General features: G+C 38.9%; 1 protein-coding gene across 1 annotated transcript in view; it reads right to left on the bottom strand.

Annotated features, from left to right (window-relative positions):
• The window catches only part of CRIM1 (cysteine rich transmembrane BMP regulator 1), a 162921-nt gene that overhangs the window by 15736 nt on the left and 133035 nt on the right, over window positions 1-14150 (bottom strand). Inside the window, exons 9-11 of the mRNA XM_064158711.1 lie at window positions 11890-12046; window positions 7172-7293; window positions 3112-3321 (exon numbers count right to left, since the gene is read on the bottom strand). Of these exons, the coding sequence (XP_064014781.1) occupies window positions 3112-3321; window positions 7172-7293; window positions 11890-12046 (489 nt within the window). The remainder of the gene's footprint in view (window positions 1-3111; window positions 3322-7171; window positions 7294-11889; window positions 12047-14150) is intronic.

Genomic DNA, 14150 nt, shown 5'->3' with positions numbered 1-14150 from the left:
TCTCTCTTTTTTTTTTCCCCCTTCCTTCTTCACAGTGAGGTTTCATGGGGGAGAGAGTGGTACTATTTAATATAGACTGTGGATGTGCATGTGTAGGGAACAGAAGAATGACAGTATCTGATGGGAGGCACATGGACCAACACAGCAGATGGCTGTGGGAAACAAACAATAGACTCCAAGCTGATAAATCACAAAGTTTCCCTTTAAAAATCTTACGATGGCCTAAATTCCCCCTTAGACTAACCAGTCAACACCAGGAGAGAATCAAGACAGTCAAGAATGGTACCCATAGTGTGCATGACTCCTTAGTGCTTCAATCTCAGATTAAAATGTAATTGATGACTATCATTACTAAGATACTAAACACTAAGAGTTTGGGCCTCAGCAATTAGTTGGTACTGAAAACAGGTCTGGCTCCATGAAAGTCAATGCCAACGCAACACCGTGGCTGGCTGTGGAACCACAGGAACCACAGACACTGTGTGCCTGGTCTCAGAACTTGAGGGGAGGAGAGTGGTGAGGACTGAAGGAGGCTGACAGGCAGACCAACCTTTCTAGAGTCCCACAGCTTCTTGGGGTCTATGTTTTTCCATTTACCACAAGGTGTGAACTGGCTTGGAGATCACTAGTTGCCTAAGGAGATTGGCTATCTTCGGTTCTACACAGTATACACTAACACTTTCAGAAAGGCTGCTTATTTTGCCTCTGGGATTTCCTGTTCTTTTTGAACAGTTCCAAATGTCTTCTATCTTGGCAGTACTCTCTTACTGTTTTAATACACATAATAGTATAAGCAGCTCAAGCCTTGTTGTTCCTACTTGTAGGATTTCCAACGAAGTAATAGACAATAGCCTCACATTACAAATTAAACTGTTTAACACATAAAATATTGTAGGAATCAATCTGAAGACAGAGGGCATTGATCTTGTACTCTATCCTCACCCTAACATCTTTCATAGATGCTTTTTGTATCAACACTTATTGAAATTGTGATGGAATGCAACATTAATTGTACTTGATCTCCCTACCTAAAGCATTAACAGATCCTACAGGAGCCTGCACTCAGAACACAGAATCATAACGTTCAATTACTTAAGACATCTGTGTAAATGAGGAGATGTCAAACATAGTACAGGAGATTAATTTTAATAAAACTGCTTGCAAATTAAAAAAAGAGAAAAAGTTGCAGCTTATTGCAATATTTACTATTAGAGGTAACAACATTGTACATGAGTACAAATTTGTTATTATAGTTCTAGTTTAAAGATTTATTCTATTCTAGTTTAAAGATTAATGTGCTTGGACCCAAAACATGTCTATTCTATTGTATTATATTCTAGTTCAAAGATTAATGTGCTTGGACCCAAAACATGTCTATTCTATTGTATTATATTCTAGTTCAAAGATTAATGTGCTTGGACCCAAAACATGTCTATTATATTCTGTTATATTCTAGTTCAAAGATTAATGTGCTTGGACCCAAAACATGTCTATTATTCTATTATATTGTCTATTCTATTCTAATCTATTCTAGTTTAAAGATAAATGTGTTTGGACCCAAAACATGTCTATTATTCTATTCTATTGTCTATTCTATTCTAGTTTAAAGATAAATGTGCTTGGACCCAAAACATGTCTATTATTCTAATATATTGTCCATTCTATTCTCTTCCATTATATTCTAGTTTAAAAATTAATCTGCATGGACCCAAAACATGTCTATTATTCTATTCTATTGTCTATTCTATTCTATTCTAGTTTAAAGATAAATGTGGTTGGACCCAAAACATGTCTATTATTCTATTCAATTGTCTATTCTATTCTAGTCTAGTTTAAAGATTCATGTGCTTGGATCCAAAACATATCTATTATTCTATTATATTGTCTATTCTATTCTATTATATTCTAGTTTAAAGATAAATGTGGTTGGACCCAAAACATGTCTATTATTCTATTCTATTGTCTATTCTATTCTATTATATTCTAGTTTAAAGATAAATGTGGTTGGACCCAAAACATGTCTATTATTCTATTCTATTGTCTATTCTATTCTAGTTTAAAGATAAATGTGCTTGGACCCAAAACATATCTATTATTCTATTCTACTCTAGTTTAAAAATTAATGTGGTTGGACCCAAAACATGTCTATTATTCTATTCTATTGTCTATTCTAGTTTAAAGATAAATGTGGTTGGACCCAAAACATGTCTATTATTCTATTCTATTGTCTATTCTATTCTAGTCTAGTTTAAAGATTCATGTGCTTGGATCCAAAACATATCTATTATTCTATTATATTCTAATTTAAAGATTCATGTGCTTGGACCCAAAACATGTCTATTATTCTATTCTATTGTCTATTCTATTCTATTATATTCTAGTGTAAAGATAAATGTGGTTGGACCCAAAACATGTCTATTATTCTATTCTATTGTCTATTCTATTCTAGTTTAAAGATAAATGTGCTTGGACCCAAAACATATCTATTATTCTATTCTACTCTAGTTTAAAAATTAATGTGCTTGGACCCAAAACATGTCTATTACTCTATTCTATTGTCTATTCTATTCTATTCTAGTTTAAAGATAAATGTGGTTGGACCCAAAACATGTCTATTATTCTATTCTATTGTCTATTCTATTCTAGTCTAGTTTAAAGATAAATGTGGTTGGACCCAAAACATGTCTATTATTCTATTCTATTGTCTATTCTAGTCTAGTTTAAAGATAAATGTGCTTGGATCCAAAACATATCTATTATTCTATTATATTCTAATTTAAAGATTCATGTGCTTGGACCCAAAACATGTCTATTATTCTATTCTATTGTCTATTCTGTTATATTCTATCATATTCTAGTTTAAAGATTAATGTGTTTGGACCCAAAACATATCTATCTTTAAATATTTAAGCTCCTGTTTTTCACACCAGATCTTAATTAAAGCCACTGATCATGTCATATTATACATCTCTATTATATATCCACACATCCATATATTATATATATATATTTATTACTGAATGATGCATGAGATTATTTTCACATATTTGGAAAGAGAAAACACATGAAATGAAACCTAAATAACAAAGCATATAGAAGAAAGCATGTTACCTGGACATGATGGGCAACACTGCCCTGGATATATAGTGGGGTTGCCACAATTAGGAACAGGGCAGGTGATCAGGGCACACATTTCCCGTCCACTGTGACAGTAGCATTCCCTGCAGCCATCGTGCCAGCTCTCCTCATTCTCGTGTCGGCGCCCATCCATTGACAGGCAAGAGCCTGTTTTAACAGGAGGCATAAGAGAAGCAGTTGCCTCTGCAAAAGAATCATAGAATCATACAGTCAACCAGGTTGGAAGATACCTCCAAGCTCATCCAGTCCAACCTAGCACCCAGCCAGTCAACTAGACCATGGCACTAAGTGCCTCATCCAGGCTTTGCTTCAACACCCCCAGGGATGGTGACTCCACCACCTTCCTGGGCAGCCCATTCCAATGCCAATCACTCTCTCTGCCAACAACTTCCTCCTAACATCCAGCCTAGACTTCCCCCAGCGCTACTTGAGACTGTGTCCCCTTGTTCTGTTGCTGGTTGCCAAAGGAAAACAGAGTGTCCTGGTAAGTATGCATTGCTTGGGAACAAAACCACCCCAATTTCATACCCAGATTGCTTTCATTTTTAAAGCACAGATAAAATGCTGAATGATGATTAATTCTATCACGTAGAAATAAAAGTGATGGTACACATGAAATAATTAAAGGGTATAATATAGGATAGCAGTATGCAGCAGCACATCTTTTCCTTGGAAAGCATCATCACTTCTTTCTGATGCACCTATACTGTTTTTAATCATACAGAAATGCATTTAAAAAAAAGACAAGAAATGCAATGGAAGGACAGAACAAGAAATGCAATGGAAGGACAGAACAAGAAATGCAATGGAAGGACAGAACAAGAAATGCAATGGAAGGACAGAACAAGAAATGCAATGGAAGGACAGAACAAGAAATGCAATGGAAGGACAGAACAAGAAATGCAATGGAAGGACAGAACAAGAAATGCAATGGAAGGACAGAACAAGAAATGCAATGGAAGGACAGAACAAGAAATGCAATGGAAGGACAGAACAAGAAATGCAATGGAAGGACAGAACAAGAAATGCAATGGAAGGACAGAACAAGAAATGCAATGGAAGGACAGAACAAGAAATGCAATGGAAGGACAGAACAAGAAATGCAATGGAAGGACAGAACAAGAAATGCAATGGAAGGACAGAACAAGAAATGCAATGGAAGGACAGAACAAGAAATGCAATGGAAGGACAGAACAAGAAATGCAATGGAAGGACAGAACAAGAAATGCAATGGAAGGAAAGAACAGAAAGCATGAAGCATATTTAAGATAAAATCTTTAAAAAATTAGTGTATTTGTTAATTTACAATAGGAGCATCTGATAGCAATTTTAATACAACAGCATTTACAAGAGCTAAAAGTGATTTTGTATCATGAATGATGAAAAATTCTAACCAAGTTCTAATGGGCTCATGCTAGATGCTAGAAATATTTAACAAAACACTTATCTCCAAGAAGTTATTTGTTTACATTACTAAGATAAATGAGATGTCTGGAAGATAACTGCTCTGATAATTTTATTCCTCACTGTTAGCTTTAACTGAGATGAGAATACAGCAGCTTGGACAGCTGCTCTGCCAGAAAACACAAGCAGTTGGTCTAGGGTGGATGAAGTCTCATTTGTATCTTAAGGGGTTATTTAGTGCTGCAGGATTCATCCTTAATATATTCCTTGTCAATCTGCAGAGTGAATCTGAACCCACATCATGATGATGATAATGAAAGATCTGGGATTGGTTTGTTCTCAGTAGTACATCAACCATGTTTTGCTGATACCTATGAATAAGTTTGTTTCTATCAAGTTGCTTATTTCATTTTCTGTTTAAAAAAGGATGCCACATGCAAAGTGCTAACATTTATAGGTAATTTCAGTAAGGAGTTTTTATGTTGATTTTTAACATGTTAAAGTTATCACTTCTTCAGCTGTGTCAGATCGCTCAGCAGATGGTACAGAGTTAGTTTGATGCATGTTAGCAGAGTAAGAACCCAACACACAGAAACTAAGTTAGTGAATTAAGAAGAAAAGCCATAGCATAAGATAAAATACTTCTTAAAACAGATTTTGGCCTACTGCAGAAACAGAAATACAATGAAAAATATAACATTCAGTTACTACACTTCTATACTTTAGTATCAGAGCATATATATTAAATCCTGTTTGAATTAATAACATGGCAACACTGTCATGTATTAAAAATGATTATTGACACACAAAAGCTTCCTATTCCTTAGTAAACAAAGTATCTGATGCAATAAAATATTTTTCCTGTAATATTATAAAGTATACTCCAAAATGTTGAGAAAACAAACCAAACATGTTGATAATTATTCAAAATTAACTTCACAAACTGAGATGGTTAAATTAAAATTAGTACAAGAGGTAATACTTAAAAAAAAAAGAAACCAAATGCTCAAATTTAAGTGCAGTACTACTATTCTGCTGGTTAGGGGGGTTTGCTACTGCTAAATTACAACATTCAGTGGTTTACTTGTGATGAGAAACCAAAATATCTGGGTTTGACTTAGGAAAAAAAAAACCCACAACACTTTTAAGAGGGTCAAATGCAACCTGTTAAATATTGTGAGACTTCTAAAGGGAATGGTATTCAGCTGCTCCATTTGTCTGCTGGGCTTAGGAGAGCTTAGGACAAGAAGTGATTCAGTTTATAGAACTGGAGACTGAAATGTTAGAAAAACTGTTTTAAAATACTACATTTTGGTAAACACAGCAAAACGTTGTTTAAGAGAGGGTTAAGTTTTTATGTTTGGTTAGTTATGCTTTTTTTTTTGGTCTGTTTTGTTTTGGGGTTGGTTTGTTTGTTTTTTTTTTAGAGTGGAGATTCTTAACAGATTAAATCTTAAACATCTGTCAAGGATTATCCAGATACATTTCTTCTCTATGCAAGTCAAAGAAATGGACTCTGTTTTACAGAGGACTACTCCAGCCCTGTACTTCTATGGTTCTACTTCTATTAATCCTAACATAAGTTATTTCTGGCAGAAGCAATTTAGAACTGGAGCTAACTAATGGGCATGGACTTGACTGATCCTTTCCTCTTAATTAGGAATTTTGAGTCTAAACTTCAGGAAATGTTAACAGTTTTGTTCCAATTCCACCTTTTCATACTTTATTTTGCATTTTATAGTTTTAAAATTACAAAAGAAACAGCTGCTAAAAAAAGAATGGAGTCATTACACAAAGTAATCAGAAAACACTTAAAACTTTCTTCCCTATAGTTATAAATCAAAACACAGCAGTGAGAATGGAAGAAAATAAGCAGGAAAGAGTAGTCAGGCTCAGAGATGGGCTGAGTATGAACAAAAAGTTATTGAATGCAACACATGGAAATGAGTCCAGTATCTGGACTAATACAAAACACAAATGAAAACCACATGAAGAGATGTTAAAAGCAGCACAAAATTAAAGCAAGCAACCTATGAACATCTTCTCTCAATCTCCACCTTGAACTTGGTGGTTACAAGTTTGGGATGTAGCATATATGAGGCGTTTAGCTTAAGAATACCCAGTCCTTCTTCCTGGGTAAGCACTCTTTCTGCTCATTGTCTCTTGAGACCACCTGAAAAGTGTCCACTCGAATTTTAAGTGGTGTACATAGCATCTAACAAATGCAAAACTTGAGTTTGTAAAGAAAATACTGGTGGTGAAGAAGTTGAAATGAATGCTCCTACTAAAAATAAACCCCAAAACCAATCCTCAAGTAGGTTATTGTTAGTAGTTAGTTATTAAGAGATTCATCTAACTTTTGTTAATTGTAACAAATTGATTTTTGTGACTTTGTATTTGGAGATGAAAGTGGAGCTGAGGTGTTCTGTTGGAAGCTAAAATGAACATAGATAGTAATAAACACCTGCAAAACAACATACTTCTTTGAGCAGATTTGAACTGACTCCACCACCAGTTCCTGTACTTAAATTCTTACATCTTCTGTGCAGTATTCCTTTACTTTTACTTTAGCTTGCAACTGCTTTGATACCAAGTTGTAATGAAGAGTTGGTATGGCACTAGCACCTACCTCTACACTTGCAGATAACACAGCCATGACTGTTCTGCTGGAAGCCCAATGGACAGACTTTACCACAAGGCAGTTCTGGGCATTTCTTACAGCGACAGATTTCACAGCCGTGCTTGTTCTTCCTAGATGACCAAAATAATTTGTGAAAGGTCAGCAGGTCACTTCAAATATCAACATGTCAGAAGCTTTACAGAAAAAAGCATCCCCTAAAGAAGTGATAAAGAAAATTAGGTTGAGTAGGTCTGTGTACAGGTCTCCATCCCTGGCATGTGCTCCCTCCACTTGACTGACAAAATCTCTACATGTGATACTTTCAAACCATGGTGAATAATACAGACAGAGATGCTTTGACTACTACTGATACTCTTTTCTTTTTCAGATGCAAAGTAGAAAGAGAAGCTTCTAAAAATGAGAAGAAATTGGAGGGCTAAGTAGGAGGCTGTTACAATTACTACGTTTTTATAACACAAGGTACTGCTAATTTTTTATCTCCAAGGGAAGCTGAAGTACAGTAAATTTCCTCTCCTGCTACAGACAGACTTTTGAAGATGTGAAACAATTAAATACAGAGCTTATTTGAAAACTAGCATGGGGAACACAAGTAACTCACATAAAAGGGAGCAGACATACAGTGACAGTTTCCTTATTGTTGTGGTTTTGGAGTTTCCTGCCTCCCTATTAATTCAGACTAACTCAGCCAGCTGAAAGTTAAGGAATGAAGCTTTGTATTTACAGCTTAGCACAATTTACAAGCAGATATAAACAATATACTACAGATATTTACAACTATATACAGTAATATACCAGTTATAAGTAATACAGAAAACTGAAACCCCTCCCAGCAGCCAGAGTGCCCAGGAGGGGCTTCCAACCACTCCTTCACCTTCTTTCCATCCTTTCCCTTATCTCAGAATCCTTGCAGGGTGAGCTGGAAAGGTCAGCAAGGGGTGTTAGAAGCAGAATGATTAGTTGGAAATGTGCAGGTTCAGGCAGAAGAGTTAACAGGGCAACAGCCAGGCAGAGGCTGCCTTATCTTTGTATCCATAGTTTTTTATGTCTCAGCAGAATGAATGGGTAATACAGACACCACCTTCTTTTCACAGCCCTTAAAATATTCCAATTAGCCTCGAACCAGCACACTTAACTCACAAGGGTTTTCTGTTATCTCATCTGCTTCCTGAATCCTCTTTCTCCTCGTCCCACCCAGGAGGAGAGGTGGTGAGGGTTGCAGTTGTGCTGTGCACCTGTAGCCCTTAGAGCTGGAGGATAGGTTGGACTGGATGACCTTGAAGGTCTCTTCCAACCTGATTCTATGGTTCTGCTGCTCAATCCAACCATAACAGTTTTTGGTTTTGATTTTTTCACTCAGTCTCCACTGTGAGTGAATCTCATTTATAGCAGACTGGGTTAAACTGATGCAGTCTATTTGGTAGACACTGACAAGCTTAGGGTGCTCATTTCCATTTGTTTTTAATTGCAGTTGTGTTAGCAGTTAGGAAGCACTGATCACTTAAAAATACAAGCCAAGCATCATGTGTAATTAAATGACACTCTACATTTAAGGATAGAATTTGATATCAACTTACTTTTAAATCACCTTTCTCTTACTCCCTGCTACCATACTTTGCCTATAAAATATTTGTTGTTATTTCTAAAATGCCTTTGCTACATAGGTCACAGATTTTCTAATAAAACCTTTTAATGCAGACTTTAGTAAGAAAAAAGCAGAAAGAAAGAAACTGTGCTTCAGAATATGTAAGTACAGAAAGCACACAGAAATCTGTAATTTTTCTCCTCAGGTCAATATGCCAAATGAGTCATATGTAAGAGCTGATGCTTTCTATCTGAAGATGAGCTGCATGATTCAGTGGTAGCCTGTAGAGCAGTCCTCATCTGTGCAATGTTTTCACCAGCCTCCCTCATCTCCTTTGAGTAGGATATGGTACAATAGGGCAGGCAGCATGCCTTGGATTGAGTACCTGGGAACTAAACGTTCCAGATCTGATACTGATCAAGGTGTCATTTTATCACATTTAGGACATCAAAAGAACACACTTAGAACACAGAATCAAGCAGGTTGGAAGAGACCTCCAAGATCATCCAGTCCAATCTAGCACCCAGCCCTAGGCAGTCAACTAGACCATGGCAGTAAGTGCCTCATCCAGGCTTTGCTTGAACACCTCCAGGGACAGTGACTCCACCACCTCCCTGGGCAGCCCATTCCAATGCCAAGCACTCTCTCTCTGGCAAGTGAGACATCCAGCCTAGACTTCCCCCAGCACAACTTGAGACTGTGTCCCCTTTTTCTGTTGCTGGTTGCCTGGGAGAAGAGACCAACCCCCACCTGGCTACATCCTCCCTTCAGGTAGTTGTAGACAGCAATGAGGTCACTCTGAGGTTTGTAAGGTTCAATACTTATGCACTTTAACTTGAATCTGTATGCCATTTTTCTTCCTTTTCACTAAATTCAAGATGCTTTCAATTTTTGAAGGTCTGAAGAGATGATTTCCATTCTGAAGCTTACTGCACTGTAATTTCAGGTCCCACTCAGGCTCACAAACTAAGCCTAGTGAATCTAGGAATGTAAGCCTGTCTCATTATTCTCCTCTTCGATATCATCAACTACTGTTTTTCCACTTTTATCCTACTCTTAAATTACAGTAACACACAATTTCTTAGACACTGGCTGCTTCTTCCAATAGTTTAGAAAATAACTGGGATTTGTGCCTGAAATGTGTATCCTTTAACAGATTATCCTTGACACATGATCGACACTGAAAATTACTTTCATCTGAGGTCTAAGCATCTTTGTGTTAAAAGTGCTCCTGCAGCTTTTGGCCTTTTCCTACCCCTTCAGAAACCAAGACATCAGTTCTCAGTTTCAGGAAAACATTTCTGGAAAAAAGAATTATTTGATCAATTTCTTTTTAAAAAAACTTAAACCCATCTATCTTTTTTTCTCTTTGCTCCTTGATTTCCATGCAGAAAACAGGACTGTTTCTTGGTAGCAGACAGCATTATTGCAAGCTTCAAAAGTGTGTCCACAATAGCAGAACATGGAAGAGACCCCTTTAGATTTCTCCTCACAATCAGCTGGATTACTATTGAGACATACCACCAAATATTAACAAGAATCACTTAGAGTGCCTAAGCACAGGTATCAGCAGGATGACACTCACAGATCACACACAACTAAAAGACTCTATAGTTCAGGAAGACTGCACTCAACACAGACAACCTAGTAAGGAGTAAAGTATACTAAGCTCCATTCTTGGATTCTAATTGTAGAATCATAGAAGCAACCATGTTGGAAGAGACCTCCAAGATCAGCCAGTCCAACCTAGCACCCAGCCCTAGCCAGTCAACCAGACCATGGCACTAAGTGCCTCATCCAGGCTTTGCTTGAACACCCCCCGGGACGGTGCCTCCACCACCTCCTTGGGCAGCCCATTCCAATGCCAATCACTCTCCCTTCTGGGCTCTTCAAGAGAGACGTTGAGGTGCTGGAAGGTGTCCAGAGAAGGGCACCAAAGCAGGTGAGGGGCCTGGAACAACCCCTATGAGGAGAGGCTGAGGGAGCTGGGGGTGTTTAGCCTGGAGGAGGCTCAGGGCTGACCTCATTGCTGTCTACAACTACTTGAAGGGAGGTTGTAGCCAGGTGGGGGTTGGTCTCTTCTCCCAGGCAACCAGCAACAGAACAAGGGGACACAGTCTCAAGCTGTGCTGGGGGAAGTCTAGGCTGGATGTTAGGAGGAAGTTGTTGGCAGAGAGAGTGATTGGCATTGGAATGGGCTGCCCAGGGAGGTGGTGGAGGCACTGTCCCTGGAGGTGTTCAAGCAAAGCCTGGATGAGGCACTTAGTGCCATGGTCTGGTTGACTGGCTAGGGCTGGGTGCTAGGTTGGCCTGGATGATCTTGGAGGTCTCTTCCAACGTGGTTGATTCTATGATTCATATGAACATTATCTGAAGATTCTCTGATAAGAGGTAGAAATTAAAGTACTATGAAAACCAGGCAGTAACATGACATGGACCCATTAAAGAAGCAAAAGCATTGGTAAAATATATATAGCACCCATCAGATCGATTAGTAAGAAATTTCTCTGTGACAAAAGAGTTGCCCTGGTTTTGTCACCTGCTCCACAAATGAATACATAAAGCAAATATTTTCTTTTGTGGGGAATCAGCTCCAGCAACAGCAGAAGTTTAGAACCCATTTACCAAAAGTTTAATAAGAGACAATATTGTTCTTCACGAACTTTGTAAAGTAACTATCAGAAATGTCTCAGTAAAACAACTCTGCGGTCAGATTAACACAGAACTCCCTTGAAATATTAAAAAATAATGTTAATAAACAGGCTGTAAAATGAGCAGCATCCCAGCAGATCATGCAAACTGAATTTCCAAGAGCCACATGCAAGAGATGTTACTTCTAAGCAGCCTTTTTTGTTTTGTTCATCAAATATTCTTCAAACAACGTAAGCACTACTTTGCTTTTATGGTCAGTCACTGGTTTTGGAGATGTTATTTATTAATCTGATGATCAAAAATCTATTTTGAAGAATACTTTAATCTCACATCAAACAATGTCATTTTCAGCTCGCTGCATTTCTCCCTGCTTTACCCACAAAGGAAACCCCAGTCCCCATGCCTGGATTTTGCACCTTTCCCACAAGCAGAGGAGTTGTGTTAAATATGCTTTCAGAAGGAGAATACGTACAAGTATCCAAAGGGACAGTACTTGTCACATACAATGGGTTTGCACTTCTTGGGCCGTGGTCGGCACTGGCAGATCTCACAGTTGTGGACATCAGTCTGGAAGCCGAAGGAACACTCCAAGGAACAGCCTGAAATAAGGCCAGTGCACAGCTCCTCCCCTGCAAAGGACAAATGCAGATTACCCCAACGTGAAAACTGATTTTACCAGACAAGCACATCCTTAGAAGACAAAATATTCTGTTCCTTTTTACTTATCAGCTTTTTAAATGCTGCTAAATCTTACCTTTGGACTGTCCTGATTTTAAAGCATTCTGAATAACTCTTCAGTGATAACCTGAACCATGTTAGCAGACACTATAGGATGTCTTCAGTTCCAGCCAAGACCTTGAGGCACATTACCCAGTACTTTAAACCAGTATGATTTTATGATGGATGCACAGCCAAAGGACTCTGCAGGCCTTCACTAAAACATTTAAAATAACACACACTTTCAACCCATTACATGAGTTCAATACATTTCTGTTCACAGATCATCTTTGTGGTCCCTCTACTTATGGAAAAATAGAACTGTAATACACCAAGATGTGACCTAGGCTTGATGATGCTGAAGATCTGTCTTGAAGGGAGGTATGGGAGACACTGGACTGCTGGCATCTCAATTTCTTCAATCATAGAACCAACCAGGTTGGAAGAGACCTCCAAGATCAGCCAGGCCAACCTAGCACCCAGCCCTAGCCAGTCAACTAGACCATGGCACTAAGTGCCTCATCCAGGCTTTGCTTGAACACCTCCAGGGATGGTGACTCCACCACCTCCCTGGGCAGCCCATTCCAATGCCAATCACTCTCTCTGCCAACAACTTCCTCCTAACATCCAGCCTAGACTTCCCCTGGCACAGCTTGAGACTGTGTCCCCTTGTTCTGTTGCTGCTTGTCTGGCAGAAGAGACCAACCCCCACCTGGCTACAACCTCCCTTCAGGTAGTTGTAGACAGCAATGAGGTCCCCCCTGAGCCTCCTCTTCTGCAGGCTAAACACCCCCAGCTCCCTCAGCCTCTCCTCACAGGGTTTGTGTTCCAGGCCCCTCACCAGCTTTGTTGCCCTTCTCTGGACACCTTCCAGCACCTCAACATCTCTCTTGAATTGAGGGGCCCAGAACTGGACACAGCACTCAAGGTGTGGCCTGACCAGTGCTGAGTACAGGAGCAGAATAACCTCACTTGTCCTACTGGCCACACTGTTCCTGATCCAGGCCAGGATGCCATTGGCTCTCTTGGCCACCTGGGCACACTGCTGCCTCATCTTCAGCCTACTCTCTACCAGTACCCCCAGGTCCCTTTCTTCCTGGCTGCTCTCAGCCACTCTGTCCCCAGCCTGTAGTGCTGCTTGGGGTTGTTGTGGCCAAAGTGCAGAACCCTGCACTTGGCCTTGTTCAATCCCAACCCATTGGCCTCTGCCCACCCATCCAGCCTGTCTGGATCAATAACTGTCATTGGAATTTACTTGCTTTGAAAATCATCAGTTTCTCATTGTTTGGCTTGTACAAAGTGCCAGAAAGCCCACTCTTAGCAGACTCTGGAATACAAAGTTCATTTTTTTGGCTGCAGAGGTGAGAGGAAATGGGAAATTATTAATTATCTATTTTTTTTTGTCACACTGGAGATATAAAACACAGAGGAAAAAAACCCCTACATTATTACAACAGCCAAAGTCAGACCCAAAGGACAGACTTTCAGAGTGATATTTAAAGGATGGCTAATCTTCAGCTGAAGCAGCCACACTACTACAAAGTGTTTGCTATACAGGCAGCTGAAGGGGTCCTCCTCATTTGAGCTCTAAAGATGACTTTCCTTTAGGGATATGAATATTTGGAGTTTGTGCAAAGAGGAGATCAGTACATTGACTTACTCAGTTCCATACACTGCTTCTGCTGCCCAAAAATCTAAAGACAATCACCAAGTCTCTAACATGGGAACATCCTGAAGTCATAGCAGTGAAGGAACTTTGCTTTAATTAAATACATGCTCTTCTGTTCTTATCAAGTAGATATAAAAAGAAATGCAGACTTAACTGGATGTGGCTAAAAGAAGTGCTTGCTGATCTCTTTTATCAGGCTAACACTCAAAGTAAGATTGAAACCTCAGGGAGAACTGGCAAATTCATTGCCCACTTCTGTGGTGGAATTTGGGCATAAAAAACCAATAGAACATAAAAGCCTCATTTAGCCCAAACAACAGTTGTCAGTTTAGGATGAAGATCATCAA

Source organism: Pogoniulus pusillus, chromosome 18 (genome assembly GCF_015220805.1).
Source record: "Pogoniulus pusillus isolate bPogPus1 chromosome 18, bPogPus1.pri, whole genome shotgun sequence".
Taxonomy (NCBI): domain Eukaryota; kingdom Metazoa; phylum Chordata; class Aves; order Piciformes; family Lybiidae; genus Pogoniulus; species Pogoniulus pusillus.
The sequence above is the reverse complement of the archived record's forward strand: the minus strand, read 5'-3'. Positions and strand labels throughout refer to the sequence as shown.